This window comes from Equus caballus, chromosome 26, assembly GCF_041296265.1.
Source record: "Equus caballus isolate H_3958 breed thoroughbred chromosome 26, TB-T2T, whole genome shotgun sequence".
NCBI classification, from domain to species: domain Eukaryota; kingdom Metazoa; phylum Chordata; class Mammalia; order Perissodactyla; family Equidae; genus Equus; species Equus caballus.
This window is the reverse complement of record NC_091709.1, coordinates 43,419,901-43,437,377: the sequence shown is the minus strand read 5'-3', so window position 1 is coordinate 43,437,377 and position 17,477 is coordinate 43,419,901. Positions and strand designations below refer to the sequence as shown.

At 41.4% G+C, this 17,477-nt stretch overlaps 1 protein-coding gene across 6 annotated transcripts in view; it reads left to right on the top strand.

Annotated features, from left to right (window-relative positions):
* DSCAM (DS cell adhesion molecule) overlaps nucleotides 1–17,477 on the top strand; it is a 690,516-nt gene that overhangs the window by 113,839 nt on the left and 559,200 nt on the right. For all 6 annotated transcript variants that reach the window (XR_011433076.1, XR_011433077.1, XM_023630201.2 and 3 more), the window contains exon 3: nucleotides 11,820–11,966. Coding sequence is in view for 4 of the 6 variants with exons in the window: in XM_023630201.2 (XP_023485969.2) it covers nucleotides 11,820–11,966 (147 nt within the window). In the remaining 2 variants the exon portion in view is untranslated. The remainder of the gene's footprint in view (nucleotides 1–11,819; nucleotides 11,967–17,477) is intronic.

Here is a 17,477-nt window from a genome sequence, read left to right as displayed (position 1 = left end):
TCCATGCAATGGAATATTATTTAGTGATAGAAAGAAATGAGCTATCAAATGATGAGAAGACATAGAGGAATCTTGAATTCATATTATTACATGATGTAGCCAATCTGAAAAGACTACATACTATATGATTCCAACTCTATGGCATTCTGGAGAAGGCAAAACTGTAGAGGCAGTAAGAAGATCATTTGTTGCCAGGGGTTAATGGGGAGGGAAGGAGGATGAATAAGTGGGTTATGGAACATTTTTAGGGCAGTGAAACTATTCTGTGTGATACCTTAATGGTTGATGCATGACATTATTCATAGAACTGTACAACACATAATCAACCTTAATGTAAACTATGGGCTTTAGTTAACAATAATGTATAACTATTGGTTCATCAATTATAACAAATGTTTCACACTAATGCAAGATGCTAATAATGAGAGAAACCATAGGGGGTGGGGAGAGGGAGCATATGGGAACTCTCTGTACTTGCTGTGAAATTTTTAAGTAAACCTAAAACTGCTCTGAAAAATAAAATCTATTCCAAAAAACCCAAAAATATTTCAAGTAGCTTAATATACAAATAGGATCCCCAGAGGAATGGATGGTGAAATCAAAAAAGGAGTTCAAGAAATACTGGCCAAAATTTTTCAAATTTGATGCAAACTATAAACCCACAGATCCAAGGAGCTCAACACACCACAAGCATAAGACACATGAATAAAAAAACACCAAGGTACATCATAATCAAATTGCTCAGGACCAATGATAAAGAGAAAATTTTAAAACAGTCAATGAAAAAAGACACATTACACACAGAGGAACAAACACAGGGATGACAGCATATTTCTCATCAAAACCAATGTGAGAAAACAGTGAAGCAGCATCTTTAAAGTACTGAAAGAAAAGTAGTCTGTAAATCTAGAAATCTATGTCCAGTGGAAGTATCTGTCAAAAATAAATGTGAAATAAAGGCTTTTTTGGCACACAAAAGCTGAAAGAATTCATCAGCAGCTGACTCTCGCCCTACTAGTGATCTTAAAGAAAGTCCTGTAATCAGAAGAAAAATGACACCTGATGGAATCCTGGATCTACTCCAAGGAAAGAAAAATAACAAAAATGATTACATAGGTAAATAAATTATATTTTTTTGTTATTTGAAATTCTTTAAAAGATAGTTGACTGTTTAAACACAATAGCAAGGTCTTGTGGGGATTGTAACATAAGTATAAGTAAAATATATGACAACAATAGCATTAAGGACTGGAGTAAAGATGTGGAAGAATAATATTGTAAGTTTCTTTTATTATATGTGAGGTTGTATAATGTATACTATAATATACAGGTATATAGATATCTATTATAAAACCTAAAGCAACCACTAAAATAACAAAACGGAGAGTTATGGCTAATAAGACAACAAAGGAGAAAAAAATGGAATCATTAAAAAAAATACTCAATCCAAAACAAAGAAGAAAAGAACAGGAAAAAGGAAACAAAGAACAGATGGTAAAAGTAGAGATCACATAACAAGATGATAGACTTAAACTAACCATACCAATACTCTCATTAAACGTAAATGCTCCAGTCGTCTGAATTAAAGGGCAGAGATTACCAGATTAGATTCAAACACTGCTTAAAAGAAATACACTTTAAATATAAAGATGCAAATATGTTAAAAGTAAAAGGATGGGAAAAGATATACTATGCTCATCAAATCAAACAAATCTAATCAAAAGAAAATATCAGAATAAAGCTGAAGTCACTACATTAATATCAAACGAAGTGTATTTCTGAGCAAAGAATATTACCAGAGCTAAAGAAGTTCATTTCCTAATATAAAAGAGGTCAATTAATTAGGAGGATATGACTATTCTAAATATTTATGAACCTTAGAACTTCAAAATACATGAAGTATTTCTTCAACATGAACTTCCAGGAGAAAGAGACAAATCAAAATTTATAGCTGGAGATTTCAATACCCCTCTCTTAATAGCTGGCAGAAGTAGACAAAATCAGCAAGGATAAAGAATACTTGAATGACGCTATGAATCAACTTGACCCAACTGACATTTAAATAAAGAACATTCATCCCAAAATAGCACAACTCACATTCTCTTCAAGGAACCACGGAAATTTACTAATATAGACCACATTATGGGCAATGAAGCAAGTCTCAGATGATTTTTTTTTAAAAAATTGTCATATCAAGTACGTTCTTTGACTACAATGGAATTAAATTAGAAACCACTGACATTAATATCTCTGGGAAATCCCCATATGTTTGGGTACTAAATAACCCACTTCTAAATGATCTGTGTAAAAGAAAAACTAGAAGGTATTTTGAACTGAATAAAAATGAAAGCATAATATTTAAGAATTTTGGGGATGCCACTAAAACAATACTTAGGGGGGAAATTTATGGCTCTAAAAACCTACATTAGAAATGAAAAACAGTCACAAATAGTGATCTCAGCTTCCATCCTAAAACTAGAAAAGAAGAGCAAATTAGAACCAATATAAGCAGAAAGGAAATAATAAAGATCAGAGTGAAAATCAATAAATTGTAAAACAGGAAATCTATGAAGACAAAGACGAATTACCCATGTCAAGAATGAGGAAGGTTGCATCAGTATATATTCGACAGATACTAAAATGATAATAAGAGAATATTGAGAATAAGTGTATGCCAATAAATTCAACAACTTAGATGAAATGAGAAATTCCTTGAAAGATGTTAAATACCAAAACTCATTTAAGAAGAAATAAACTGAACAGTTCTTTTTTTTCTTTTAAAGTTGGCCCTGAGCTGACATCTGTTGCCAATCTTTCCTTTTTCCTTCTTCTTCTTCGCCCCGAAGCTCCCCAGTATATAGTTATATATTCTAGTTGTAGTCCTTCTATTTCCTCTATGTGGGATGCCACCTCAGCATGGCTTGATGAGTGGTGCTAGGTGTGTGCCCAGGATCTGAACCGGTGACACCCTGGGCCACGAAAGCAGAGCACGTGAACTTAACTACTCAGCCATGCGGCCAGCCCCTGAACAGTTCTATATCTATTAAAGTATTTGAATTTGAATTTCCTACAATGAAATTCCGTGTTCAAATGGCTTCACTATGGAATTTCACCAAACATTTAAAGAAGAAATAATAAAAATTCTGCACAAATTCTTCCATGAAACTGAAGAGGAGAGAATACTCAAATCATTTTATGAGCCCAGTATTACTGTGATACTTACACAAGGCAAAGACATCACAAGATAAAAAACTACTGACACATATTCCTCATGAATATAGATGTAAAAATTCTGAACAAAATTTTAGCAAACTGAATCCAACAACATATAAAAAGAATAATACATCATGACTGTGTTGGGCTTATCTCTAGAATGCAAAGTTGGTTTCACATTTGAAAATTAATTGAGGTAATTCACCACATTAACATATCAAAAATAAAAGCCATGTGATCATTTCAATAGATACAGAAAAGCACTGACAAAATACAACATCCGCTTATGATAAAGACTGTCAGAAAACTAGGAGTAAAAAGGAACTTCCTTAACCTGCTAACATGCAAATACAAAAATCCTGCTATAGCTCCCATCATACTTAATGGGGAAAGAGTAAGTGTTTTTCTGCAAAGATGAAGGAAAAAAACAAGGATGTGTGTTCTCACCACTTCTATTCAATATTATACTGGAGTTTGTAGCCAGTGCAACATGGCAAGAAAAATAAATAAAAGGAATTCTGGTTGCAAAGAAAGAAGGTCGCCAGTCTTTATTTTTAGATAACTGTTATCAATGCAGAAAATCTGATAGAATCTACCAACAAAGCTACTGGAACTAATAAGTGAAGCTATTTAAATGACAGTGTACAAATTCAGTGCACACACACATATAAATTGTAGATATGAATTTTTAAAAAAATGCTATTTATAGGGCCTGGCCTGGTAGCATAGTGGTTAAGTTCGTGTACTTCACTTTGGCGGCCTAGGGTTTCGCAGTTGCGGATCCCAGGCGCAGACCTACGTACCACTCATCAGCCATGCTGTGGTGGTGTCCCACATACAAAATAGAGGAAGATTTGCACAAATCTTTAGCTCAGGGCCAATCTTCCTCACACACACAAAAATAGTATTTATAATGGTATCAAAAACAAGAAATACTCGAGGGTAAATCCAATCCGAAATGTGAAAGACCTATACATTGAAAATTGCAAAACATTGCTGAGAGAAATTAAAGATGTAAATAAAAGGAGAAAAATAGTTTTTTTTTTTTCATGGCTTGGAGGATTCAGTATTGTTAAGATGTCCGTTCTGCCCAAAATGATCTATAGATTCAATACAATCCCAATGAAAACCCCAGTAACCTTTTTTTATTAACAAATAGAAATTGATGAGTTGATTCTAAAATTTATATGGAAATACAAAGGACCTAGAATACCCAAAAGAACCCTGAAAAATAAACAATAATTTAAGAGGGCTAATGCTATTTTAAGACTTATTTAAAGATGAATATTATAAGTATAAGTAGTAGAACAGAACAGAATCCAGAAATTGACCCACATGTATATGGATAACTGAAATTTGACAAAGGTGCAAAGAGAATTCAGTGAAAAATGGATAGTCATTTTAGCAAATGATGCTGGAAAAATTTTATATCCAAATGCAAACAAATAAGCTTCAATCTATACTTTGTGCTGTATATAAAACTTAACTCAAAATGGATCATAGATCTAAATATAAACTTTTTTGGAAGAAAAATTGGAGAAAATCTTTGCAATCTTGGGTTATGCAAAGATTTCTTAGGTATGACACCAAAAGCACAATCCATAAAAAGAACAAATTGTTATTTTGGATTTTATAAAAATTAAAAGCCTCTGCTCCTTTAAAGACACTGTTGGGAGAGTAAAAAGGTAGGCAACCGCCTGGGAGAGAATACATCCGAGATATATATCTGTTAAAGGGCTTTTATTCAGAAATGTGATGAAATCTAAAAACTCAATTGTAAGAAAACAATCGTATTGTAATAAATGGGTGAAAGATTTGGAGAGATACTGCAACAAAGAAGATATGTAGTGGCTAGTAAGTAGTGGAAAGATAGTCAACATCATTAGCCTTCAAGGAAATGCAAATTAAAACCACAATGAGATAGATATATCCACAAGTTTGAAATTAAAAACAGTGATGAGAAGTGTTGCTGAGAATATGCAGCAACTGGGACTCTCATACACTTCTGGTGGGAATGTAAAATGGTACAGCCTCATTGGAAAACAGTTTGGCAATCTCTTAGAAAGACAAATATACACCTACCATATATTCCAGGCATTCTTTTCTTAGGTATTTGCCCAAAACACATGTCCACACAAAGACCTTTACATGAATCTTCATAGCAGCTTTGTTTGGAATAGCCAAAATTAGGTCAAAGCCCATCATTAGATGAATGAGTAAACAAATGGTGGTTTATTCATACAATTGAATGAAAAGGAATGGGCTATTGGTAAGCACAGTAGCAGAGAGGAATCTCAAAATAATTACACTGGGTGAAAGAAGCCATGTGAAAATGTATGTCCTATACGATTTCGTTTATTTAAACTTCTAAAACATGCAAATTAATCCTTAATGATGGAAAGCACATCAGCAGTTGACTGGGAAGGGGTGGGAAGGAGGGAATACAAAGGAGGACAAATAATCTGTTTGGATAATGCCTCATTTATTATCTTAATTGTGGTGGTGGCTTTATGAGTGTGTACATACATCGCAACTAATCAATAAACCTGTAGTTTATTGTATGCCAATTATATCTTGATAAAGTTGTTTTAAGAAAAAGCAAGTGATAACACTTGGCTGACCTGTTTTCTTAAGAAAGTTGTCTTAATGTTCATATAATAATGGTAGCTAAGAATAGTTGCATATATGGCAGACATCTCTACCTCTCTGCCCAGCCCATGATAACCCCCTAACTGTCTTGCCTCCACATCACACAAAATGGTCTTGAACCCCTGGACACAGGTGATTGTACTGAGAGAGAGCAGTTAACCAAGCTGGTTATCAGTTCCCCTACCCTCTGAATTTGACATTGAAATCTTGAGAGAGAGTCCATCTCTCCTCAGGATGCTTGGGAACTGTGGGCCGCGCAGGCACCTTCTATCCTCTATGTGGGCCAGAAAAACAGAAGAAGCCTGTCTGCGGGAAAAGAGAAGGATGAAGCCAGAATCAAAGAGGGACAGGCTGCGATGCCCTTCCTAGGGCTCAATTGCAGGTTCCAGAGCTCCTGATGTCTTCAGAGGATGCTTCCTATCTCAGCCAAGGGTAGCTCAAGTAGGCTCCTCTGGCCAGCAATCAGAGAGACTTAACGAATATGATGATTATGTGCTGGACATTGTGCCAAGTACTTTAAAGTCATTCGCTATTTCAATCTTCACAAGAACCCCGTGAGGTAGATGTTATTTCCATTTTCAGATGAAGGAAATAGAAGCCTCTGTGAGCCTGTTGTTGGCTGCCCATAGCCAACTGGGAGGCTGGTTTAGCTAAGTGGCACTGGGCCAGTGCCTCAGAGTCTCTGGAGCACTCGGTGCTCATTTTCACCTTTCGTCTTCTCCCTCTTTCCTCTCTGCCTTCTAAGTCCCTCCAGCCCTTCTGGACCAATTCAAGTGCCTCCTTCCCCACCAGCTCCTCACAGGGACCTGCATTCCGTCCTTCCTTAGATTCCTCTCACCTCTGCTCACTCTCAGTCCCGTGCACCTCAGTCTTTCACTCTTTCCTTCTAGTTCTTCTGCCATGTGAATTTTCTCTCTTTCTGCAGCTCATCATTCCATAAATGTGAGGATCTCCATAGTCCCCGAGACAGTGCTTGACCTGAGAGTGTACTCAACATGTACTGAATATTTAGGGCATCTCACAAGTATTTAGGTAATCAGCCACAAAATAAAATAGAGCAAAAAAACCAATTTCTCTTAAAGTGATCTTCCTCGAGATCACATTGTACCTCAGATCACCATCTCCCAACCAGGAAAGACAACAGGCGTGAACCCAGATCCCTGCCCCAAGTCCTCTGGTGTTCCACAGAAATCCAACACATGGGCATCTCTTTCTGTTTTATCACTTAGGAATCAAGGGGGTTAGGAACAATCCGAATCTGACCCCTCAGGAGAGGGAGGGCCACTGAGGCATGCCTTCCCTGGCAGTACCCAATGCTCCAGACTCTCCTCACTCACCTGCATCCCGTCCTCCCCCATCCTCTGGTTGCTGCATAGACAGAATTCGGATCAGGACCTACTTCACGGGATGGGACCCGTGCAGTCCCACGGGGCCCAGTGCTGAGAAGGGCCCTGTGCTCAGGCTTAACACTCTCCTGTTGCCATCTTGAAATATTAAGGCTTTATCTCCCCATTTGTGTTTCATAAGTGACGTGCGATACGACAGCCGAACATGCTCCAGGGACCTACAGTTTCAGCTCTTGCAGGGTCCTGCCTCATGCAACCTCCCCGGGAAGGGTTCTCAACCGCCCTCTCCCCAGTCTTCCGGTGCCCAGAGCCCCACTTAGCCTCCACCTCCCTAACCCCACCCAATGACCACTCCTGTCCTGCTAATTCTTGGTGCTCTGGCCTTGCCTGGCCCCCGCCTCCACCCCTGTCCAGCAACCACCACCACCCTCCATCCTGGTGGGGGCCTGGGTGGTGTGTGGGTAGGAACAGGTGCACGCACGCTGAAGTGGGGCACAGTGGAAACCATTCATGCCCCAAGCTAGTGGCACCACAGCTCATTTAGACAGCAACTTGCTGGGGGCAAGCCTCATGTCCTTCCATCCAGAGACTAAGAGCATCCACACATGGAGGTTGCAATTCCTTAGTGGTTGCCTGTCCATTGGGGGTTGGGACAATGGGCATGTGGAAGGGTAGATTGCCTCTCTCATCCCTGGCCAGGGCATAGCGCATCAGCCTAGAGACTGGCAGGAAGGGGCCCTGCAGCTGGCGGGCTGTTTGCGCTGAGTGGAGTGTGGTCCAGGGAGCCTGTGAGGCTCTGCGCTTGCTCGGCGATGATCTCTGCACTCCAGGGAGTGTGACATGAAGTAGCAAATAAAAAACACCATGAAAGATTGAGAGAAAGACCATAGAAGAAAGGAAAAGTCTTATATTTTAGCGTCTTTAGTGGCCCTTTCCCCCTCCATTTTAAATAAAGGGCCCTGGATTTTCAATTTGCCCTGGGCCCCACCAATTATGTGGTTGGCCTGATTTGGTTAAATTAATTTCCATAGTCAAATGTGAAATGAGACCATTCCTTGGTTACTGATATTTACGTTTTAAAGGATTTTTCCATTCAAAAGGATGAAGTCTGACAGAGAGGGATGAGTACTACCACTGCCCATCAGCTGTGTCATCCCTTACTCACCACATAGGCTGGTTTTTCCCCAAAGTCCCATCACTGTAGATTCTCGCTCCTGATCCCCTTACCACGTTAGCTCTTACAGAAAGATTTCAAAGCTTGTAGATTTGACTAAGGAGAACTACAATGGCTGTAGTGGACACTGTGGGCAGCCCTTGAGTCAGAACCCCCAGCATCTATGCTGGTTGCTAAGAACTTGGATCTGCAGCCTTCCAAGGATCGCTTGTGCCCAGGAGCAGCTTCACACAGACAGAGAGCGGAAGTGCCTGGGAATGCCAGGCTCCTGGGACCAGCCCCCACCAGAGAGAAACTGCTCTCAGATGACAAAGTCCCAGCTCCTGGGCATAGAGTGGGAGGAGCTCCCCTCAGGATCAGGCTGAAGCTGGGACTCCCCTGATATCACACCCTGGCTTGGCTGCTTTGTCTCCCCTGCCCTCCTTCCCTCAGCCTTAGCAATCAAGTCCTTAATCAATCAATTGGACCCAACCCCTTATCTCAGGGTCTGCTTCTGGGGAAACCCCAACGTAGGACACAAAGCACGATCTTAGGTAAGGCTGTCTTATAATGCAAATGCCAATCACATTTAAAATGAGGATTAGTCTTTTCCTGTATCTTAGATTTCTAGCCCAGTCTGTGTGACAATGATTAGTAGTACTTGGATACAGATTGAAGACCAAATCTACACAAGCCTTTTGGGAGGCTTACAATGACCCTGGGAGACATATATTGTGCCGTGAGAGGTATAAACCAGTAGATAGCAGTGTTGGCTTCTGAAGTTGTGGGTCCCTCAGGAATAAACATTTCTCCATTAATGAGATAGAGATCTCTAATGAAAACCCAAGTTGCTTTTTTAAACAATAGATAGTGGCTATAAATTCAAATGTAGATACATGTCTTTTCTACAATAGGATTAGAAGTACTCTCAAAAGGGAAGCTCTGTGTTTCCATTTATTCATTATCCAAATATTTATTGGCCACCTACTATGTGCCAAGCATAGTTAGAAATCCTAAAATAAATTTTTAAAGACTTGGTGCGTGGTCTGTGTTTGTGGAGTGAATGATAAATTGAAGGGGTGGAGAATTTCCGTCCACATCGCATTTTCTCTGAGCTCAGTAGGGTTCAGTGCATCGTAGTTGTGTCACTGCTTCAAGAAGATCTGGGCTCCATGGGGCTGGCTTGGGAGATAGGGAGGAGAAAAAGTCACAGAGATTTTAACCTGTGACTGCTGCCATGGTCCTGGTGCTGGTGAGGCCAGTGGGCAGCTGAAGGGGAGAGGGCACTTCTTGGCATGTGTATAGGTGCCCGGGACTGAGGGGTTCCTGGATGCCCGACTTTGGGTGCTAACAGGGGAAGTCCCAGTTGGTCACCCTATATTTGTGGTTCCCGTCACAAGGCCTAGTGCTTGACTGCATGTCCTGTGGGAAGGTACTTCCTCTGTCCCCATATGGGCGTTTTCTCTCATCCCTGCTCTTTTCTGACTGAGACGTGGGACTAGCCTCCCTTTTCTTGATTTCTATTAAAAGTTCCCTCACCTGAGCCATTTGTTTACTGAAGGTTTGGGGAGATGGAGTGATTTTATAGTTCAGACACAAACATCACACAGACACAAACTTAAATTGGACTCATACACCTGCTCAGGTGACCTGGACCCTGCAATAATGGGCTCTCTCTTCAGCCTTTGCCATGCTGTCCAGTGCCCCCTTCTCATCTATTCTCTACCCTTTTCCTCTTGTCTGTCTTCTACTCTCCACCATGCCCAAATTCTCATTCGTTAATGCTTTTGATTGGTTTACTTGTCTCTGTTGCCTCTCTCCAACCTGTGATCATAGACCTCCACTCTCCCCAAAGGGGTTATTTATTGAGGTGCTTGCCTGTGCAAAGTCAGTTCCTGCCACTGTGTGTAATGACGATGTTTCTGAGCTCAGGCTCTTGGGCACCCTGACTGCCCGCCTAGTGGACCTCCCACAGGAGGCATGGAATGGCCACCCGGAACAGCACATCAGCCAGGATGTGCACATGGAGTGCAGGGATGAGATCTTCTTTAAAAAGATTCCCAAACTTCTGCAAATCTCTCTGGTTTGAGATAGGCATGAAAAAGTTCTCCCAGTTGGGAAGATATTAAATACTAAAGTTAAAAATGGGGACTGGGGAATAATACTCTTATTAACGGCATACTCTAAAACTAAAATACTCAGCCTATCACAGAGCTAGCACCAATCTCAAAAATACTTCTTCTTGAGCATTATTTACCTCTGCCTTTTAGATTTTCCTTTAGAAATTCACTCCTATCTTTGCTGGTATGTTAGTTTCTTTTGAAATTCATTTTATGGCCAGTTTTCTTGACACATATTTGTCCAATAAATGACTAAAACTTGAAGAGAGTTGATTAGGTAGTAGAATAATTTGTCTCTATGGGTATCTTAGAAAATCACAGATTTGTAGAATTCAGACCTTGGATATCTTCCTGTCTCAGTGTTCTCATTGTAAATGTGAGGAAAATAAAGCTCTGGAGAAGTAACGCTTGCACCCATATTTATAGAGCTGGAAGGGGGCAGAACTTGAATCAGACGCACCGATGTCTCCTTATCCAGCAGACAGAGGTCTTCCGCCCATCAAGGGATGGCGTAGATCTAACTCTGGGTGTTGGGGCCTGTAACCTCACCCAATCTGATCCTGAGTGCTTTATCTACATTAACTGACTGAGCAATCACAATTGCCCTATGTGGTAGATAGGATCATCAAAATCCCCACTACACAGATGGCGCCAGAACTTGCTCACTGCGTAAATGGTAGGGCTGGCATTAGCACCCAGGCAGTGGGGTTTGCAGAATGGGCACGTAACCCCAGCACCACCCTGCCTCTAGCCCGGACGTCTAGTTCATGGAAGTCCCCTGTGAGTGCTTTCTGGGCTGCTCCTCTTGCTGGGGGTGGTTGGGCAGGCTCCTTAATCAGCATCCTTCCCTAAGAGATGGGAAGCAGAATATTTGCTCCCCAAACTGCTTTGCAACTGTCGTTGAAAAAAATTTACTCATAAAGAGTTACGTTAATTGTCAGATCGTTTTCAAGGATTCCCAGGAGAAGGTGCCTTTCTTGAATTTTTTAATTCTTTTTCTTTATAGTCAGAAAATTCTTCCTTAGTCCTCAGAGAACATGGAGAGCATCATCATAACTTTCCCATCATGACTTCTTTTAAGAAGCTACTCCTCAATTCAAGATGCATTCAGATGAACTGGTTTTAGATGTTCTCTTTAGTCCTTTAGCATATAGTGTAGTTTATTGTTAATGGATGGAAATTTAAGACATGAAATGCAGGTTTCTTTGGATTTTTTTCCGATAAACCTATCTGATGCAATTATTATATGTAAGATACAATGTATATATTCAAATGGGATGCTCTGAGAATGAACCGTTGACTATGTGTGTCACTGAGGGTCCTCTTCTTGCCTTCCAGTTTTACGGGAGCCCTATACAGTCCGTGTGGAGGACCAGAAAACCATGAGAGGCAATGTCGCGGTCTTCAAGTGCATTATCCCCTCCTCGGTGGAGGCGTACATCACTGTCGTCTCATGGGAGAAAGACACTGTTTCACTCATCTCAGGTAGGCTTTGCGCTCCCAGGGCGCAGGGTGCTGGGCTCACCTTCTCCCAGGTTGCTTCAGGTATCGAATCGGGTCTCCATCTATGCGTTCATCATAATCAAGAATTAATATACTTAAGATTGATGCTATTTTATGATTGCATGATATCGATGTTTTATATTGCTTTATGTGGCTCAATTCAGAAATTCTTCAGTGAATTACTGATGGAAAGAAATGAGTTACTTACACTATATGTATACGTTATATGACTTTTTATGAGGACGTTTTGGTTTAGTTCTGCTCCTGAAAATAGGGAGTAGGATTGTTGTGTCTGTGAGAGACCTCAGCAATACACTTAGGACTGATATTCTGAAACTATAATCTGGAAAAGGGAACCCCTGATTTCATGCTGTTTTGACCCTTTCAAATGTCTTAAGAGTTATGTGGTATCCTTGATCACTTTTTTAAAGATTGTATTCAGAATATATATTCAGCCCTGAAATATATATATTTGTATGTAAATAGTTTCTTGTTTTCTTTTTGGTATCTAGAAATGGCACAACTGAAATTTGGTCTCTAAGACCTTATGGTTCTTCTTTCCTCATGGGTTTTAAGTTGATTTCTTGCTCCATGGTATTCACTGGGAAAGGCCATGTGGGCACACTGTCCAGTGCTCCTGTTTTACACGTCTTTGGATAATGACTGTAGGCTGCTTTTGGAAAAGAGTCGTGATGAGCATTGAATGTGGCATAATGCATTATAAATGACTGCTTTTCTTTATATGTCTTTCTGTATGTGTGTGCAAGAGTGTGTGCACACACATTTTAATGTGATTCTTGAATACCACCAAAATTTGGTCAATTTCTAGAAATCACTCATTTGGACTGAACTCTCATGGTGACACATCATTGTTGTTTTTCAGCTTGATTTGCTAGAGAGTATAGGCTACTATAGAACAAAGACAAAGACCATTAAAAGAAAGATAAAACCATTAAAAGGTCCAAATCAAAAATGAAATCTTTGGTCTTTAAAGTGCATTACAGTAATCTAGGATGTGTCCAGCCTTTCTTATTTTATCATATTTAAGTGAGTTCAAAGTCCTTCGTGCTTCACTGAACAATAAACTCGTTACTGTTACGTTGATTCATCGTCATAATTTGTTAACTTAGAGTATTGAAAAAGTGCTAAGCTTAAGAACTGAAATCTGATCGCAATAATCAGAATAGAGACTCACCTGTACACTTTGATTTGCTCATTTGGATTCTTTAATGGTCTTAATTGCTTCTCTTTAGAGGTCATTTTAGTTTCTTGATGGCAAATGGAGAGATTTGATGACAAGTCCGTCTGGCTGAGCCCAGAGGCAGAGCTTGTGGGTTCAGGGAGAGGAAGAATTTGGGGCAATATTTGCAATCTCCCACACTCAGGGTCTAGGCTGATGGAGCCTCTGCTATCTTATAATAGTCATCAAACACAACCTCAGGGTCTGCCCTGGATGGAGAAGAGAGCAAAGGAGAATTATGAACTGCCCCCATGTGCTTCCACCTGGAGGTGACATATGTCATTTCTGTCCATATTTAATTGGCCAAAACAAGTCACATGGCCGTGTCTGACTTCAATGAGGCATGTGCCTGGAAGGAGAGAGCAACTGGAAATCTGGATGAGAAATAGAAATATCTACCATGAGGTTTATATATATATAATATAGATTTTGTATAGGTTTTTATTATATATATGTAATATAATGTAATGTGTGTGTTCTTGTGTTTCCTAGACATCTTTGGTTAGTGAGATGCTCATATCCAGGTTTCACCTTTTTGCAATCTATGTGAATAGATTTTTTTCTCCTTCCAACATGAACCTAATTCAATAGAATAAAAGGAATTTTGTATATAATGAGTAGAGAGGATGCTGACATGCAAATATAGAGTTAGTGTCTTTTAGATGAGAGCCGATGTCTCTCACGTCCTCTCCTCAGTCAGGCACTTGAGCTTTAATCCTTTGGCAAAATTTTAAAAGCAACAACAGATACCATGGATAAGCACGTGGCTTTTCTTTATTCACAAAAGCGTCCAGAAAACCAATATTTTATGGGCTGTTGTCTCATTAAAGGATACAGCAATAGGAAATTTCTGTTTGTTTATAAGTAAGCCATTCAACCAAACACAAAGTATTCCCAAGATGCTCCACATGGCAGAAATACATAAATAGAGAGAGAAAGAGGGATGGAGACACGGAGAGATTGAGAGGGAGAGACAGAGAGAGATCGAGACCCACACAGAAAGAGGGAGGGATTTTCGTACTCAGGTAGTTCAACCTGAGAACAGGTCCCCAGAGCAGTGTTCTGATCTGTAAGTGAAACATCTGGAATTAAGCCTCATAATGTGACTTACTATCCCTTATTCTCAGACTGTTTCTAGCGCCTGAGCTCCAGCCACGGAGGTGGCCAAAAATGCCCAGGGAAGGAGATCATGAAGGTTGAAGAGATGACAAAGTGGTTAAAAACACTGGGGATCTTAATCGATAAGCCAGTTTCAGATGGTTTCGGTGGAGAAGGGGTACAATTCTCTCTGGTGGCAGGGTGCAGGCCCGTGGGAGGCAGGCAGGCTGAGAGGACAAGCTGAGACCTCCTTCCTCCAGGCCCCCGGGCTGAGTGGTGGGGGAGCACCAGGGCTTCCTGACTGTAGGGGATGACCTTGCAGCACACAGGTCCCAGGGACCAAGCTTTTTCTGAGTTAACTCTGCGCTCCAGGAAAGACATCCTGGATGCCATATGCACAGCAGATGGTCTATAAAAGGTTAATTTGTCTTTATTTTGTGAATTGATAACCACTGTAACTCCTTGTTGACTAGTTTAGATGTAGTCATTGGCAGCGGCCGTCACCCTACCTCTCTCTTCCTGGGACTCCGAGACATCCCAGCCAGCAGTGAATCTGGCTGGGAAATTTGTCCCAGGAAACACACCTACTCTGCACAGATCACTTCCTTTAGTTCTGATTCTCCTGATGGAGAAAAGCAATGAACTACATCGGCCATGGAAATAAGCCTGTGGAAGTATCTCAGGGCAGTTGAGTTTGGAGAAGGAATAGCAGCTAAGCCGTGGTGGCTGACCTGAGAAAGCTGGAAGCTAATGGCAGTTAAGAGAGGGCCATGACCCCTGCCCTGAGTGAGGCCTGTCTGCTGTGGCAATATTGGGGTTCCACTGCTCAGCCTTGGTGGGTCCAGAGCAGCCTCGTGGGAGGTCGGGGCAGCAAGACCTGCTTTTAGTAGGTGAACAGTGGGCTTATGCATATATACTAGGCTGGGTTCTTTGGAAATCTTGGCCAAAGTAAATGTGTATTTACATTTACAAAGAGATTCCTTTTCAATGGAAAAAAATTAAAAATGTTGGTATATTCCTATAAAAAGGAACAAGATGCCTTCTATCGGTACATCTTACTGATTGTTGTCCTTTGTCTTGGTTGAAAAAATAAATGACTGGGTTCGGTTCTTTTAGGGGTGAGAAGCAGCAGTCAAGTGTCTGTGTGGGTTCCAATGAGCCACGTAGTTTCATTAGCCATTCCTACGGTTGCTTTCGTTAGCTTATTGCACATTAGTCATGCATTGATTTCTTTCCAGGGAGGATTTGGGTTGGCCTGACTCTTGACTCAGGAATCAAGTTGTGTCTTTTGTCATGTGAGGTCATTAGGTCACTGATAGTAAGAACATGAACGAGTTCAGTTGTTTTAAGTGTTCTTTGAAAGCTGACTCCAGTGGTCTTGTTACGGATCAAATGTTTGTGTCCCCTCAAATCCCTATGTTGAAGTCCTAACCCCCAGTGTGATGGTATTTGGAGATGGAACCTCTGGGAGGTAATTAGGTTTAGATGAGTCATGAGAGTGGGGCCCCACGATGGAATCAGTGTCCTTGTAACAAGAGGCGCCAGAGCTCTTCCTCTCCACCACACAAGGACACAGTGAGGAGACGGCCGTCTGCAAGCCAGAAGAGGACCTTTGCCAGAACCCGACCGCACAGGCACCCCCATCGTGGGCTCCCAGCCTCCAGAACTGTGAGAAATAACTGCCACCCAGCCTAGGGCATGTTTTCACAGCAGCCCGAGCTGACTAAGACAAGTCTAGAAGTAGAAATTCCACAATTCCCAGGGGAAAGAAAGGCTTATAATGTCTGATGCTACTGTCCCTCTGCTTTGCCCTCTACCTGGGCTCTTCATCTGGGCCACAGGACACTACCTGGTTGATCTTCCCGCTCAGACACTGGCACAATAGGTGGTAGGAGGCTTGTAAATATATAGAGGGGGGAAAATATCTCAGGGACAGATACACTGTGCATCTAATGCCCTCAATTGATGTGATGGATTCTGACTTCTTGCCTTCTTTCCTAACTAAAATGAGCCAGGAAAAACAAGAGTGCTGATGTCTATATGCCTTTTGAAGACATCCTGATCACTTCTCTTCCTTTGAGCAAACATGAGAATCTTTTAAACATCAGAATATTAATGTAGCCCAATAAAAATGTGGCATGCCTTGGGCAGTGTTGCTGATGTGCAGATGGATACATAAGACCCATCCTGGAAAAGAACAATAGCGACAGCTTTGTATTTGGGTCTCACTCAAAGGGCTGTTGTGAGTTTCTTGCCGATTAGGAAGGCCAGCAATGAGAGAGCCTGGCCTTCCGTGTCTGCTTCCTCTGATAAGATTCTGAGAATCTCACTGGGGGTTTAGCTACATTAACATCAAAGATATAGCCAAAGGGTAACCGGATTTGGAAAATGGAAAAAGCACACATTTTACTCTTCCCAGAGAATCGGTCTGTCTCTTTCGCACTGGCCCCATTTTCGGTTACGGTATTTCCCATCTTTACACCTCTGTTAGTGATGACTCAAGGAGAATTTTATCTCTTGGGATCAATGGGTTCAAGTCCATGGATGATTATCTTCTTCCTGCGTATTGGGTAACAGTGAGCAATTTTCTGCCCACGTTAAATATCAAAGGACATCAGCCTAGCACTTCACGTGAAACGTTCGTTGCAGTTCTTGGATGCTGCATTTGGGTCTGGCCATCGTAGATAAAGCAGGGCCTGGGCTTTAAGAAGCAGTCCTTTCTCCAGGCCCCCGTGGAGATGGCTTCTGGCTTAGGGAGCCCAGGGGAGAGATTACTGTGCTGTGTGGTGTGAGCGTTGTGACAGCCATGTGGGCAAAACGCTACAGGGACACACACCTTCAGATGATTTTTGCCTGGGGAGGTAGGAAAGGTTCACAAAAGAGGTGTCATTTAAGAAAGTCTTTGTCTGCCTTTTTGGATGGGGAACACAATTACATTATAGGTACAGTCAACCCAAGTAGGCACAGTTTTCCTTAAGCACATTTCAGCAAGCTTAAACTCAGAGCAGATTTGATGCGATCTGTTGTGTTTTGGAGGGGGAGGACACAGCTGCTGGGGGCAGGGAGGGCTGTGCTGTGGTGGGCGCTGTCAGTCATTGTGCACTCTGTTGCTATAACATAGAGCCCTGGGAGGCCAGGTTCCCTCTGTCTAAGGC